At 42.5% G+C, this 16,418-nt stretch overlaps 1 protein-coding gene across 1 annotated transcript; it reads left to right on the top strand.

The window, feature by feature from the left end:
- The first annotated feature begins 83 nt into the window (after positions 1-83).
- Positions 84-14,963, top strand: EAF2 (ELL associated factor 2). The gene is made up of 6 exons (XM_024197597.2): positions 84-264; positions 3,940-4,034; positions 4,794-4,930; positions 6,431-6,576; positions 8,320-8,586; positions 14,108-14,963. The coding sequence occupies exons 1-6, from the start codon at positions 99-101 to the stop codon at positions 14,152-14,154; spliced, it is 858 nt and encodes a 285-aa protein (XP_024053365.1). The 5' UTR covers positions 84-98; the 3' UTR covers positions 14,155-14,963.
- The last annotated feature ends 1,455 nt before the right edge of the window (positions 14,964-16,418 follow it).

Raw genomic sequence — 16,418 nt, forward strand, 5'->3', positions numbered from 1 at the left:
CCTCGGAGGGGGCGGAGCCAGAGAAAGCAGCCTCCAGTAAGGGGGCTGGGTGGGCGTGGCCGGTGCTAGGCGGTGCCCCGCCCCCCGGCGGTGAGGGGATGTTCCGCGGCGGCGGGGGCTGCGCGGGGTCCCGATGGTGTGAGGCGGCTCGGGGAGCCGCTATGAACGGGGCGGCCCCTCAGCTCTTTGACCCCAAGGAGCGTGTGCTGAAGCTGGGCGAGAGCTTCGAGAAGCAGCCGCGCTGCGCCTTCCACACCGTCCGCTGTGAGTGGGGGGGTATCGGCCGGCGCTGCCCCGTGAGGGGGTCTCCCGCCGCGCTGGTCGCGGGGGCGGGAATGGGCGCTAGGTGCTTGACCCTCTCGGAGTGAATCACCTCCCCCTCGCCCGTGGGCCTGGCTGGTCATATTTCCCAGGGCAGGTCAGCATCTCCCCCCCTCCCCAGGCACCCCGTGATTTCCCCCCCTCCCCCGGCCTGACTGGTCGTACCTGGGGGAGATCAGCACCCCCCGTGCAATCCTCTCGGGCCTGACACCGCCTGGCTAGTCACACCCAGGGGAGCTCAGAGTCCTCCTGGCACCCCTGTGACCCCCCTCCCCTAGGGGCATGGCAGTGCCTGGCTGGTCATACCCCCAGCACCCCTGTAACACCCCCCCTTGGCATGGCATTGCCTGGCCTGCCATACCCCCAGCACCCCTGTAACACCCCTCCCCTTGGCATGGCACTGCCTGGCTGGCCATACCCCCAGCACCCCTGTAACACCCCCCCCTTGGCATGGCACCGCTTGGCTGGCCATACCCCCAGCACCCCTGTAACACCCCCCCGGGGTATGGCACCACCTGGCTGGTCACACCCCAGGGGAGATCAGAATTCCCCCAGCGCCTCTATGACTCCTCCTGGGGCATGGCCCCGTCTGGCTGGTCACACTCCAGGGGAGATCTGAATCCCCCTGGCACCCCTGTGCGCCCTCCCCTGGGGTATGGCAATGCGTGGCTGGTCATACCCCCAGCACCCCTGTAATCCCCTCTCCCCCGGGGCATGGCACCACCTGGCTGGTCACACCCCCAGCACCCCTGTAACCTCCCTTCCCTGGGCATGTAATTACCTGGCTGGTCACACCCCAGGGGAGGTCAGCATCCCCCCAGCACCCCTATGATTCCCCACCCCCACCTCCCATTGGTATGTCACTGGCTAGCTGGCCATACTCCAGGGAAAATCAGCACCCCCCTCTTGGCACCCTTATAACTCCCCACAGACATGGCAGTGCCTGGCTGGTCATACCTCAGTGGAAATCAGAACCCCTCCCGACACCCCTGTAACCTCTACACTTGTCTATCTATGTTGTATAAGTGCCCTCTGTGCTGGCAGATGGAGTCGAAGGAGATGAACTTGATAGTGGTTGCAGATGGCTCCTTCTTTGAGTTGAGAGACGGGGCAGTAGATGGAGAGGCAGATGCGAGGAGCGGGGGTTAATCTCCCTTACCCTGGCATTTTCCTGTTGTGAGGTTGAGAGTGATGGTAGGGTAGATCAGGAGTTGTGGAGATGAAGTCATTGGGGCTGCTGGGTGGAGTTAGAGTAGGGGAACAGGCTGCTGTTGGTGACTGGGAGAAAGAAGATGCTGATGGGGCAGAAGGAGAGCATGTTGGATCTTTTCAAACTTGCTTTTGAAAAAGTTGGCATGATGCAGCATGGAGAGCGAGGAGGGCACGGGGAGGGCTTTGGATAGGAATCAAATGTGGCAAAGCTACTGCACTCTTTGTTTGTATTATGGTAACACCTAGAGCCTCTGACTAACATCAGGGCCCCATTGAGGTAGACGCTGTACAGACATTTGGTAAGAAACAGTTCCTACCCTGCAGAGCTGACAGTCCAAACAGACAACAGAAAGAATGAGAGAAAGGGATTTAACATAGAACCATGAGATGTAGAACTGAAGCACAGAAAAATGAAGTGACTTTCCTGAGGTTATACAGGGAGTCTGTGGCAGAGCTGGGAATTGAACCTAGGTGTCTCAAATCCAAATCCAGTGTCTTGAATATAAAACCATACAGTTCACAGCAGGTTGCAGTTATTGCTCATGAGAGACTCCGAGCTAGACTAATGAGCAGATGTGTTGCTGGTAAAGTTTGGGGTAAAGTTCACACAGTGCCTGCCGCCTTCATCTAGTTCTTCCTTTTATGTGTACTAAATTCATGTACCATGCATTAAGGTATATTTTGGGAAACAATAGTGTCTTGGCACAATGCTACAAAACTCTGAGTTCGGGGTGAAGCTCTGCCCTTTGCCTCGGCAGGGCTCTCAACAGTCAAATATTAAAGGCAATATTGCTCTCAAAGCTAGTGTGCCCTTCCTGAGTACATAATAACTACTATCCTGGGAGGTGTGTTCTCACAGATTCTGAAGGTATCTAGGAAACAAATGCTGTTAGGATTATGGTTCTGATAATTTAGGGCTGCAGCTTTTGTTCTGCTGTCTCATTATTTATAGAATGATCCCCAAGGTTCCGTGTCTCACATGTTCTCTGGAGATTATCCTGTGTGCTCTCATACAGTGAGATGAGATAGATAATGTATATTCTGTGAGCAAGTGGAATCATATTTAATAAAATTGGCCACATCTTTGAGGAGGAAGGTGTGAGAGGAACCTAAACGCTGTGAGTGTATTTAAAGGGGTGCTGTAACTTGCAATCTGTTCAGTATATTAAAAAAAAAAGTAGTAGTAAAAATAGGCTCTAGTACTACACCTGCCTTTAAGTTTTCCTGCTGACGTTTGTGGTTTTACAATCCCTTTTTTCTGTTTCAAAATGTTTTTCTTTCCTGACACTCTGCGAAGAAAGACGCAAGGAAATCAGCAAAACTGACAGTGCTGTCAAATGCACAAAATAAACAGAAAAGCCATATTTTTCTCTAGCCTTTGTTATTGTAATCTTAGCTTTTACACTTCTTACAAGTAGGTAAACTGGACATTTATTTAGCCAGCCATTTCTGAAAAGATTGGCCAAAATGCTAATTACCCAGCAGCACCCACTGCAGACCGGCATAATCTCATTCTTACCACAAGAAGGACCAGAACTGTGGTGCTCAGCTCTGTAAGGTGCTGCTAACAGGAGCTTGAGACCGTTGGCGCTTGTTTAGGACCTTGGAAATAAATTAGGCTAGCTGGGTAACAATCATTAGCAGACCTTGTTGGCAGGGCTGACAACTCTGATGAAACAAACTAATGTTCATCTCTAATTTTCCAGCTCTTTGAAACATGCAAAGAGGGGAAATCCATATCCGCACAAATGGAGACATTGTTAGGTTTCTAAGAATGACTGCTAATAAAGGAGATTAAAATAAGTATATGATGGTGGCTTTTAACAATTCTATTTTAGAGAGAAATATATGTACTTAAAAATAAAAACAACCATCACAACCTTGCTAGTGCATATGGTTTTGCCTTTGATGCTGTTAATACAGTAAGAGCATGCTATAGTTAGGGCTGCATATGTATTTCCAGTCTACTCTCCTGTTTTTAGTCACAGCTGTATGCAACTTCCATTATTGGGGCTGAAGTTTTCCAGGGTTGGTCTCAACCCAAAAGTAATTCTGTGGCTTTTTTGGAGGGTTTTTCTTTAAGTATCAGTAAACTAGTTTGGCCATTTTTTGAATGTGAGATGAACAGGAGAAACTTTCCTTATTAAACAAAATCTTTCAACTTTTTTTGAAGAGCTCCTACACCAAAACTTGATGAAATTTAGGTTGAATATCAGGAAAACCACCTTCACTATGAGCTCTATGGCTTATGGAAAAATCTGCTAAGGGAATGGTGGATTCTGCACTAGCAAAGCTACTACGTTGTTGATTTTAAATGCCCCCCAAACTCACCACCTTTAGATTTTATGAAATGTGTGTCAGTATTTAAGGGACTCATGAAAATCAGGGTGTTTTTTTAATTCGTAGATGACTTCAAGCCTGCATCTATTGATACATCCTCTGAAGGAGACCTTGAAGTTGGCAAAGGTGAACAGGTGACAATAACGCTGCCAAACATTGAGGTGAGGGCTGAATATCATTAGGGGATGGGAAAAGGAGAGGCTGCTCTTACTGAATCACCATATATGTTGAATATAGAAGCGTTTCACATTTCAGCATTTTCAGTTGGCTGTTGTTTCAAGACTGTATGCATGTAGCTTTTAAAGCATTGGGACAAAAATAATCGCACCAGAAAATGCAGAATTACAAAGGTCAGGTAATTATGCTGTGACATTAAGTGAATTCACTATGCTGGAAATATGCTGTAATTGACAACCCTAAAATTCTCTGTCTATAAAACAAGTACAGCACGGACACTGGCTGCTGTGCAACCTTCCCTTTGCTGCATTGACATTATGGCACAATCCCAAAGGAGTAGGAGTGCACGCACCACCACTGGGGAGGAGAATTCGATCTCCTGTAATCCCAGATTGCTCTTCTGATATTGCCAACAAGCATTCTAGTTTTGGCTGTAGTTTTGTGATGTGTGTGCCTGTTTGTTAAAAACTGGATTGAGATTACTGGTTTATTTCAAACTGGCTGGGTGAAATCAAGGCCACATTGAAGTCAATGGCAAAACTTCCAGTGGCTTCAGTAGAGCCAGGATTTCACCCCTAGTTACTACTAATCTGAGTTTAACTTGAATTAGTTGGTAACAGATTTTAAAAGGCTAGAAATGATCAGTTACAATGAACTTTTCATACTGTAAAGGCTCATTTTGTGTTTATACAAATAAGTCTATTGAAATAATGCTAATTAGATATTTTTTCCAATTTAAATAGGGTTCAACTCCACCAGTAACAGTTTTCAAGGGCTCCAAGAAGCCTTATCTAAAGGAATGTATCTTAATTATCAATCATGACACTGGAGAATGTCGACTAGAGAAACTGAGCAGTAACATCACTGTGAAGAAAACCAGGTAGGTGGTTTACAAAAGAAACTGCTATGTCCCTAACTCATTATGAAAATGGTTTAGGGCTGGTCTACATGGTCTTTTGGGTGCACACCAGGTGGGGTGTAAATTCTACTGCACACCAACATGTCGTGCATTAACTGGCCACGTGGACCCTAGTGCACATGCATTTAGTACGGTTTGAAACAGGACTATGTCAACACACAGTAGAGAACTTTTAGTGTGCAGTAGGGACCATATGGCCACTTAGTGCACAACTCACAGGTGTGCACTAGAATTTACACCCTCGCTGGTGTGCACCAAGACACCATGTAGACAAGCCCTTAGAAATAACTGAAAGTCTAAATTGGGATACATACCAACTATTCTTAGCTTTTAGCAAAATTTCACTTTTTCAAACATGGTCCTTACAAAAACCTACCCTTGTTCAATGGAATGAAAAAGCATGTCATTATTGTTCTCAAAAAATGACTTTATAGCTTTCAAGTCTAGGCTGGTAGGGTGGGTTTTGAACAGAAACATTGCATATCCTTGCAAGAGACAATAACTGTTTTCTCATAGTAAGTTTGGAAAATAGCTTTTTGCTACACAAATGAAATTGTTTGCTGCCATTTTCTGACTTCGAACTGTGTAAATAAAATAGCATAAATTCTCGTGAAAGGGTTTAGCAAAATGTTGAGGACCCATTCTCCTCCTACTGAGTATGTAATTCCCATTAACGCACATTCTGATGCTATGTCCACATATAACTCACTTCCACTAGCATTCTAATGAAGTGTTAGTGAATGACTGGAGAAAATGTGAAACAGCATAGTAGAGGATCGGGTCAAAGGGCCAATATGAATGGCATCCATGGATGTTGTACATCAAAAGAATAGTACTCACTGCACCTATATGTTGCTATATGCCAATGTAGTAGTGCAGTGTTTCCCAAATGGTGGGTCCCAAGAAGGTTCTAGATAGATTAATCCAGCCCCTGGATATGGCAACCTATCACTGGGCCCTGGTCTAGGCATACACTTCTCCCAGCCTGGTGTGGAGGGGAAGCCTGGTGGTGTGGGAAGGGCCATCGGGCCAAACTTGAACAGCACTGTGATCCCATGTGTCAGGTCACAACGCCAGGAGTAGGCAGCCGGTTCTGGTCCCACAGGACAGGAGCCATCACTGCAGAGTGAGTGTGGGGTGGGCTCGCTCTCCAGCCCCCCTTCGCCTGAGGCCTTCCCTCTCTACTGGGCTGCACCAAGCCAGAGGTATGGTTGTGGTGTGCTGGGATGGAGAGTGCATATCTGTAATAGTGGGTCACAAAAAAAGACAAAATGCAGTTGGTGGATACCTTGTTAAAAAGTGTGGGAACCACTGTAATAGTGTACTTTGAAATTTAAAACTGTAGTGATACAGTTAAGAAAAACATAATAGCTTCACACACAGCTTAGACTACTGTGTGTTTTTATTTTGTTTAAATATTGTTCTCTGGAATCAATTAAAATTTTTCACCCTGTCATACAGAGCTGAAGGAAGCAGTAAGGTTCAATCTCGTATTGAGCAGCAACAGCAGCAAATGCGAAATGCCAGTAAGACTCCAAACAATGTTAAAAATTCTCCACCAAAAGAAAAGATGTCTCCATCTTCTCCTATGGACGACATTGAGAGAGGTAAACTGCAACTGTCACTTTAGTATTTCAGAAATTTTGCAGACTTACATTATAAATAGAGCCAAGGGTTTTTTGAATGAGGTGCACACTAGAAGCTGTTACATGGGCAATGTTCTCTAAAGTTTAATGGATGTCTTGACAAGGGTAGTAATCTAACAGTATTTGAAACCACATAGTATTGAGAATCAAATCAATTGTTAGTCTTATGAAGGTCATGATTAGCATTGCTTTAGTTCTCACTGAGTCCTCCCACTGCTGCTGTCTTAAGCTACTGGCTCAATTGTAGGATTGTGGCACTGAAGCCAAATCAGCCAGTCCTCCACTTCTTCCTCACTTCACCCGTCCCTCCTCATTCTTTGTCCTTTGCATACAGCAAATCTTTGGTTAAAATGCTTTATAACTCTTTTAGTTTTTAATAAAACTCTAAATTTGTATGAGTTCATTATCATGTAAATCTAGTCAGAGAGATTCAAATAGCACCCTACTTTTCCAAATCAGATCAGACCTGCAGAAGTGGTTCCCTATATGGTAAGAGACAACTGAACACTTACATAAATCCCATCCTTGAGAATAATGCCACATGCTATGTTCTTGGGAGACTGTTTCGGTAGGAACCTTTGAATTTAATTCAGTAGGAGACACACTTTATTTCCTTTTAGTGGAGGGGGGGGGGAGAAAAGCAGGTGTTAATCGCTTGCTGTTTGAACACTAACAGGTGGTAGCTTTATTGATCTGAATTGATATTGGCTCTCAAGGGTGCTCTGGATTCTTTTAAACAGTTTTTTTCCCCAGATATCTCATTATGCAGATGTCTTTTCTTTGTGATTTAGACAAACTTTGACCAGAGTGTCTTACTCCACAAAAAGGCAATTAAAAGTACCTAAGGCTGCAAAAGAAACAAAGTGTGCTCAAGTGCATGAGAAACCTAAGACTTTTTCTCCATGGTTTGTTTGTTTTGTTTAGAACCTGTTCTGAGTGCGTCACCAAGACTAACATATCCCAAAGCCCTGTCCCTATGTGCTGCCAATCAGATTTACTTGTTTGGCCACAGTAAATTGTGTGCTGGGGTCTGGGTGGTTTCCTGCTAGCTATTCTAAATTCTTTCCAGACCTATAAAAAGAATCAACAAGGATTTAATGAAACTGTTCCATAATTTTAAAATATGGGCAATCGCTGCAGGTATCCCACAATGCTTAATTTGGGATTGAGAACAATTAATGTCTAGACAAACATGTACATGTTGTTTATAATGCCAGAATTGCTGCCAGCCGTTGCTGCTGCACCTTCAGATGTTCCACTGACCAATTCCTTTTTTCACTATCTGTCCCTTGAGTCTAAGTTGAGTTATTGACTCCTGTAAGACATCTGTAGAGGTGTTAAACAAAGCCCAAAAAAAAGAGACTTACTAATCAGAGACAGATATTAAGGGTAAACTAGGTTGTGCTGCCCACTGAAGTGTAGGGGGCAGCACCTTAGCTGGCAGCCTTATCTGAACCCTAATGCATCTCCGCTCTGAAAAGCATGTGGCCTAAAAGTAAGACAGCAAGGAGTGTAGGAGAGGAATACAGCATACAAGTAGGGTGATCAGGTTGCTTGTGTCCCACACTTCACTTATGACTTGTAATAATATTGTGACATTCACTACAGTCACTTGCTTGTGCAGTGCTTCCCTTGTTGCCATCTCCTTTAAACTCTGAGACACCTCTTGCTTTGTTTCTCAATTATTCTACATCTTATTTTCAGAGCTAAAGGCCGAGGCTAGTGTCATGGACCAGATGAGTAGCTCTGATAGTTCGTCCGAATCAAGAAGTTCATCCTCCTCCTCATCCAGCAGTGAAAATAGTTCTAGTGATTCAGAAGATGAGGGGGCTAAGCCGTCTTTGCCTATGTCAATGCCGTACTTGCAGCCACAGCCTGCTATGTCTGCCATACCACAACAGGCTATCCGTGACATGGATGCCAGTCATAACAAATCTCAAGAGAGTGGTGGCCATATGATGAATACACTAAGTAAGTACAGAAGACAGTGCTCTAAGAAAAGAACAATCTCATGCTTTAGGAATCTAAAAGGAAAACAGAGACTCTGTAACTATGTCTCTATTGTAATTAAAATTGTGGGAAGAGATGCTGGGGTTTCATTGTTCAGTTGAGTTCTGAATTAGAAGTTGGGCTAAAAGTTACTTGACCATCAGAGATATTAAATTAAAGCTGATGCAGTTTAAAATATGTCATAGGCCATACTGGCTTCCTCCCAATTGCATACATTGGGACTATAGAACAGTAATTTGTGTTGAAAATGCTTGAACGGCTTAGGCACTCCCAAAACATGTGTGTATGATTTCCTGAGTAGATGATACTGGAATATTATCCTGGTAATACTCAGTTACAAGAGGGGGTTATCCTAATCCAGTGGTTTTCAGCCAGGGGTACATGTACCTCTGGGGATCTGCAGAGGTCTTCCAGGGGGTACATCAACTCATCTAGATATTTGCCTAGTTTTACAGCAGGCTACATAAAAAGCACTAGCAAAGTCAGTACAAACAGACCTGTTTATACTGCTCTGTATGCTATACACTGAAATGTAAGTAAAATATTTATATTCAGATTTATTTTATAATTATATGGTAAAATGAGAAAGTAAGCAATTTTTCAGTAATAGTGTGCTGTGATACTTTTGTATTTTTATGTCTGATTTTGTAAGCAAGTAGGTGAAACTTGGGGGTATGTAAGACAAATCAGACTCCTGAAAGGGGTACAGTACTCTGGAAAGGTTGAGAGCCACTGTCCTAACCCACTCAGAAGTCTTGTGATTCATGGAGGCTTTTCTAACCTATAAGGTGCCAATCCCCTCCTATGTATGTAGGGAAGGGAGGGTGTTTCATACTTTTTCCATGCTGAAGGGATGGGAGGATACCAACAGCCAAAACTAATTCACAGTGTTTTGATTGAAGAAAATTATGACAAATTTAAGATATTTAAAGTACAACTGGGATTTTTTAATATATATTGTTGCCTAGAAAGAAGAGTATCACTGGTTTGAACAGCAGCAAGCAACCACCTATGTAAAGGTCTTTAAACTTAGCACCAAAAGAAACCGGGCCTGATTTTTCAGAATTGATGAGCACCCACTGCTGCTGTTTGAAAACAAAGCCACACTTTTAATTACGTGCCTAACTTCAGGCTCACAAGTTTGGAAAAACTTGGTCATAGGCCCTAATTTACATAGTGATAATATATACTGAAGTTTTTTGACAGCTTACACTGGTTATAGTGAAAATATCTCATACACAATATATATGTCCTCTTGTGTTTCACTATTATAAGGAATTAAAACTGGTAACAAGGTAGTTGTATATTGTGACGATGTAGCTAAGCTTACAATCAGGTTTCTGTTATTAGCCTTATTTCCACATACCACCTCCTTCACAGGAATAAGATTAGACTGAAAACATCTGATTATTGTGCAAGAGGACTAAATTTTTTGGTTTAACTTCCATGACCTAAAGCAAATAGGCTTCATATTACAATCAGTATATCTTTAGAAAGTTCCATATACGTCAGTCCCTTTGCTCAGACATGGAAATACTTTCAAACTTGCCATTTTACACACATTTAGAAAAAAACACTTTTGAGAATAAAATGAACCATCTTAGTGACTAATGGCTAGTTCACAGCTGCCAAGCTCCCATTGAAAGATTTAAGTCCAAGTACAGGTGGCTGATGCCACCAGTTAAAACTGTCATAGTGAAACACCCTGATGTCTTAAACTTGCAGAAATACCAAAACCACAGCAAGGAGCCCAGGAACCCTGTGGGACTTAAGAGCTCTGCAGGGAGGGAGGTGGGTCCTCGGACCCTTGTGAGCGGTCTAAAACTTCATGCTGATTTAGCTATAAACCTGCTTAGAATTTCACTCTAATCCAGTTTACCTCTGTTACTTTAACATTTTAAGCAGCTCTGTAGATCTGTGCCATTTCCAGTTCCCCACAAATGCCTTTAAAATGTGAACTGCACCATAACAGGGTGATGATCTGAAATGAAAAGGTACTGCACACTGGCTGCTGTGGGGAGCATGTCTCTCCAGCTACTCTCCTGCTGAGCTCCTGAGGCAGTTTAGGAGCACAGCAGGAGAGGAGAAGTAGCAGTGAAAGCAAGAGAAGCAAGACAGGTAGCCTGTGGACTCTGAGTCTTGGGAGATTTGCTGGTTGTTGGAGTTCAGAGTCAGGGGTCCGGCATAGAAATTTCTTCCATCTCAAACAATATCTTATATAAACAAATGTTTAAAACAGCAAATCTTAAGATCAAGCTGTTTGGTGGTTGTCACATTTGAGGTGTGACTTCAATGGGGCTACTCAAATGCATACATTTAAGCATGAGCATGTCTGCAGAATCAGGGCCCTAGGGGTTAGTTGGGTATTTTATTATGTGCAGTCCTAATGTTACCTTAAATTTAGTGGCAATTAGAATTTGGTGGGGCATAGGGGGTTAGTCAGATCACTCTCATTAAGTCATACAGCTGAAATTTTGCAGAATGCTGAAAATGTAGGGGTCTATGTCTGGAGCATAGGTACCTCTTAATATTGCCATGTGTATAGGACCTACCTTTTTAGGTAGCCTGGCCTCAAAGACTTTGCCCTTTCCTTGCTATGAGCCTTGTCCTCAAAATAATTCCTCATCCACTTTTGAAATGTGATTATGTAGGCCCACAACTTGTGTCACAACATGGTCTGCAAATGGGTGGTCTAAGGTATCTGTAAGAGAATATTGCATTTAAAAAATAGTGTAGAGTTATTCTGTCAGCAGTTGCTCTGTTTAATTTCCTTTTAAACAGAAATTACTAACTGAGAACAAATGAAAAATTCCTTTAAGGAAGATGCCCAATGACTTGCTATCCCTGAGATCTCTTGTTTGCTCACCCCTATAGTGCAGCTTTCATCCAGATATTTTTTATTCCAATTGCAGAAGCACTTAGGAGCCCCAGTCATGGACCAGCCCCCACTGTGCTGGGCGCTATACAAACACAGAACAAAAAGATGTCTCCTTCTCCAAAAAGCTGACAATCTAACACTTCTCCAAGAACTTATTTTAAAAAAGCTAAATACTGTATGGGATCACTGATTAATATCCCAGTACATGGTGCACTCTAATGAAACCTACGTAACATCTTGATAGTATCAACCAGCCCATCAGCATTGTGAAAATTGACTGTTTTCCTGAAATTATTTCCCCACTTAACTTCTGCTATTCGTTAAACTGGTTGAGCCTAAGTAATGTAGGTGTTTCCTTAGACCTGGTCTACATGGGGGGGAGGGCTGATCTAAGTTACGCAACTTCAGCTACGTGAATAACGTAGCTGAAGTCGATGTACTTAGACCTACTCACCGCGGTGCCTTCACTGCGGTGAGTCGACAGCTGACACTCCCCTGTCGACTCTGCCTGCACTTCTTGCGCCGGTGGAGTACAGGAGTCGATGGGAGAGCACTCGGGGGTCCATTTATCACATCTAGACTAGATGCGATAAATCGACCCCCGCTGGATCGATCGCTGCCTGCCGATCCAGCAGGTAGTATAGACATACCCTTAGAGTCCTGGGTGAAGTTAGCTCTCCATGTTTTTGACATGTGCACCAGCCAATCTATCTGAAACTTCTTATGCTGGGATCATGCAGACTAGAATCTTTCTGGAAAGTTTGAGGCAACTATGAAACGGCCTTTGCAAGGCATGGGTACAAAATGGAGGTGGGTTTAGTTTCAGGGTTATTTTTCCAAACACTTTTTTTATGGGAGAGGGGGGGAATTTGTCTTATTGCGGATACCTTGGCTTGAAACTCCAGATTTGTTTCAACCTCTTGGATTTCATGAGACTGTTGTCTTTAGCGAGCATTAGATGGCTTGTTTGAGGAATAATATAGTTTTTATGAAATATGTGGAAACTGCTTTTGAAGGCTGTGACCATGTGGATGGCTATGACCTGTTTTTTGGAGTGGACTGTGGGGGAAGAGGGAAGAACAGCAATTGGGGAACTAGATGGGTAGAGGGGTAAAGGAGAATATTTTGGAGAACTACATGATTTAAAGTACAACTGTAGCCACCCTAATGATACTTCTCACATTGAAATAATACTTTTGAGTAGATTCTTGGCCATCTCTGCTTTTTAATGTAAAAATAAAATGCAGAAGGTTTCAAATGATATAACCAAGTAGTTAAGCTTAAATTTTGTGTCTAATATTTATAATCTTCCAATCCCATCTGTGCTTTTAATCCACCTCCTGCACTACAAGCAAATGTTTTTCACTGTTAATGTCCGACACAGGTAGAGTGTTGTGTGTTCTGCTGCAAAGGCCCATGCTGTAACCATTTCCAGGGATAAAGCTTGCTGAGAACATGGTGCAAAACAAAGGAAGTGAAAACACAAAGCTTTGTTAAGGGGACTCCCATCAACTTCCGACACTCTTATCTGAAAAGCTCTGACCTACCAATTGGGAGGTACCCATCCATGTGTGCCCTCTCCCCCATTATACTGACCCCTTGTTTTCATCTCCCTATAATGACCTCTGAAGTAATACTGAAAATTGCAGTAACTGACAGTACTTTATGTATAGTTGCTTTCATTAGTCACTTTCCTATTTGTTTAGGCATTTCTCCCAGCAACAAGGGGGGAGAGATTCTTTCCTTGTTTCCTTTTTTTTTTAATAAAGGAAAATGCAGTTGCATAACCACCAATTTGGCAGAGGAATAGAAGGGCTGATGCAGTATCTGAAATTACATCTAACTCATTTTTAAAAAATATAGATTTGCTGTTGACAGTATCCCTTTAACCTCTATCCTATATGTAGGAGATGGTGGAGGGGAGTGGGAGAAAAACTGCTTATCAAGTTGAAAAAAAATAGCAGGGAGAACTTATTTTCTGTTATGTAGACAGCTGTTGGAAGCCCTGGATAGTCACTTTTCTTGTGTCCCATTTTAAAATAAGTCCCATTTAATTTTTTGGTGACAGCATACATAAATATTTCCTTTGATCTTTTGTTTGCTGTCTTGCTCCACATCCTGATTATTTTTTTGAAAAGGTGCGTCAAACAGCCTGTTCTCACCTTGATTTGGAAACTGCTTTGCTCTCAGACAGATCCAAGAGGCATTTAGATACATGCAAACAACAATAACTTTTATCCTTTTTTTTAATGAAAATGAAACTGCATTTCCCAGCAGCTTCCCTGCTGATCAGGTATCAGAAGGTGGATGGGAAGCTAGCTAGTCCGCTGTGGCCTGCTTGCACTAATTCCCGTACACAAACTCATTCAATCTGGTGGGTTAAGTGTGAGTAATGCAGGGCTTTCAAAGGTCACAGATAAGTGATGTAGCCCTAAGATTCCCACTCCAGTAGTTAAGACAACAGATGAGTGTTTAGACATATAAAATGTTTTGGTGTTAAATTCCCAATAGAAAATACTGGATGGGTGAAAAAAGAACTTTTCTTGGTGGAAAACTAGTCTTAGTTTAATGGAACTAATACAATGACTTTATCTTCTATTTTAGGAAATGACTTGCTGCTGAGTGAATCTGGAAGTGACAGTGATGACTGAACAAGATTTTGGCCTTAATAAAGATGCATCACCTCTCTTTGCTAAAGCGGTCATAGCATCTATTTTGCACTAAGATTAGATTACCCAAGATTGAAATGAATGTCCTCCATTTTTGGAACTAGAGACATCTTAATTTTCTACTGGCACATCAGGTCTATGGTACAGCAGCACTCATGTCTAATCACTGCTCTGGGTACTTGTTTGTCTCTTCCAAATTACTGTATTACAGTATCGGTTCTTATGAATGGATTCTGATTTTTGCCTCAACCACCTGTTGTACTTGAAACTGACTTATAACAGCTAGTTACTTTATATAATAGATATGGGAATGGGGGAATTTCTAGTATTTATGGAGGCAAGTTTCCCTCCTGTCCTTACAGTTTAATGCTGATTTCATAACTTTTTTTTTTTTTTTTTGAGAGCGGGATGGGATGGAAGGAAGAACAGCTGAGATCTGCTGTGTAAGCTACGTTGTTGTTCTGTTCACAGTTCATAATTTTAAGGAAACTGCTGAATGGTATGGTCCACTCTTGCAGTTACAGTTTATGACACATCATTGAATTTTTAGTTTCATTGTATTATAGGACTTTTTATATTTCTGAGCCTTACGTCTCTTAAGGGAACTCGTCCTTTTCCCTGCCTTTACTTGGACCAGCTGGACTCCTTACAGCCTCTTCCTATCTGTATTTAGAGAACTACAAAGACAGCAATGAGTTTCCTTCATTTAATTCTGTAACTGAAATCATAGAATTCCTTTCTAGGAGTTTAATACAATGAATTTAATAAAGCAATATTATTTATAATTTTAATGGGACTGATTGTTATGATTATGAGAATTCTTAACAAGAGGTAACATGGACTGAATTTTCTTTATGCCGTAGCCTTGCCAGTGAGCTAACATTTAAATTAGAGAGCGGTGATACAAGTGAGTATGAAGTCTAAAATGTCTAGAAAACAACATGAAGAAAGAATCTCCACATTGGCATCTTACACATTTGTATATTATAAGGCCAGAAAGAACCACACGTTTTAGAATGGCAGATGATATGCACAGTTTATCTGAGTTGCCAAATGTATAGATGTAGGAGATAGCCACAAGAAACATCAGGCAGAGAAGTACTATAAACAACTGACTCAGTGATTACAATATTGATACTGTGCGCTGATAATTTCTCATAGTGTGTGCCATGAGTGTGACCAGTGTATGCTATTGTATCTTATCTGAAGGAGGGAGGAAAGAATCTGCATGTCCAGTCTTCTTATAGTTGCATATGTGTTCATGCTTGTTGAATAACTTCCGTAAAAGCCCTGGAAAATCTGTAGTAAGAGGTTCAGAATCCCACCCTCTATCTACAAAACTGTCCTTGGTGCTAGCCAAGTTAAATATGGCAAATGTGTGTGGAATATACTTTGACAAGACAAATCAAATGAAATCTCTCTTGTCTGTCAGACTAAGAGATGACTTTCAATCACAGCCCCATGACTATATAATGGGGTAAAATTCCATATGTAAACCTAGACCTGTTGTGAAGTGAAATGCACATTCAGTTCACATACACCATATATCTTATTATTGCAGGGGTCTTAAATTGCTGGGAGCGAGTATCAACTAATGGGTGCTCTGTGGCAGGATTGTTAAGGAGTCATATGTAGGCCTACCACTTACAAATGGACTTCTGCAGTGTTGCCAGCAGATGCTTAAGAATTAGTAGCAGTATTTTCTTGCACTGAATTCTTCTACCTCTTCCCCACACCAATCTTATCCTCCTTTGCTCCTCTATTAGATCACATATTGCTCATCTTCTTGGCCTACCGTAGGTAGAGGCATTGTTCTCCATTTGTACAGCACGCTGAAGTTTACTAGGTGGGTTATGGATTGTTGAAAAGAAGATAACCATGATCCTTACCCTGAGGATCTTACCCTCTGTCTTTGTAAAATTTTTGATGTATGTCTACACTGCACCTGGAAGTGAGTCTCCCAGCACAGGTCCACAGACTTGTATTGGTGGGGCTTGCACTAATGGGCTAAAACGAGCTGTGTAAATGTGGCTCAGACTGGAGTTTGGATAGGTGGGCCTTCACAGCTGAGCTCCGATGCAAGCTGCAATGTCAAAGCAATGTCTACACAGCTATTTTTAGTGCGCTAGCATGAGCCCCACTAACACAAGTCATGGACCTGGGCTGGGAGGCTTGTTCCCAGATGTAGTGTAGACATATCCTGAGTGATAGCAAATCATGGGGGGGCAGGGCAGCAGAGGGTTACT

The sequence above is a fragment of the Terrapene carolina genome, unplaced genomic scaffold, assembly GCF_002925995.2.
Source record: "Terrapene carolina triunguis isolate 2854851 unplaced genomic scaffold, T_m_triunguis-2.0 Scaffold62, whole genome shotgun sequence".
In the NCBI taxonomy this organism is placed as follows: Eukaryota; Metazoa; Chordata; order Testudines; family Emydidae; genus Terrapene; species Terrapene triunguis.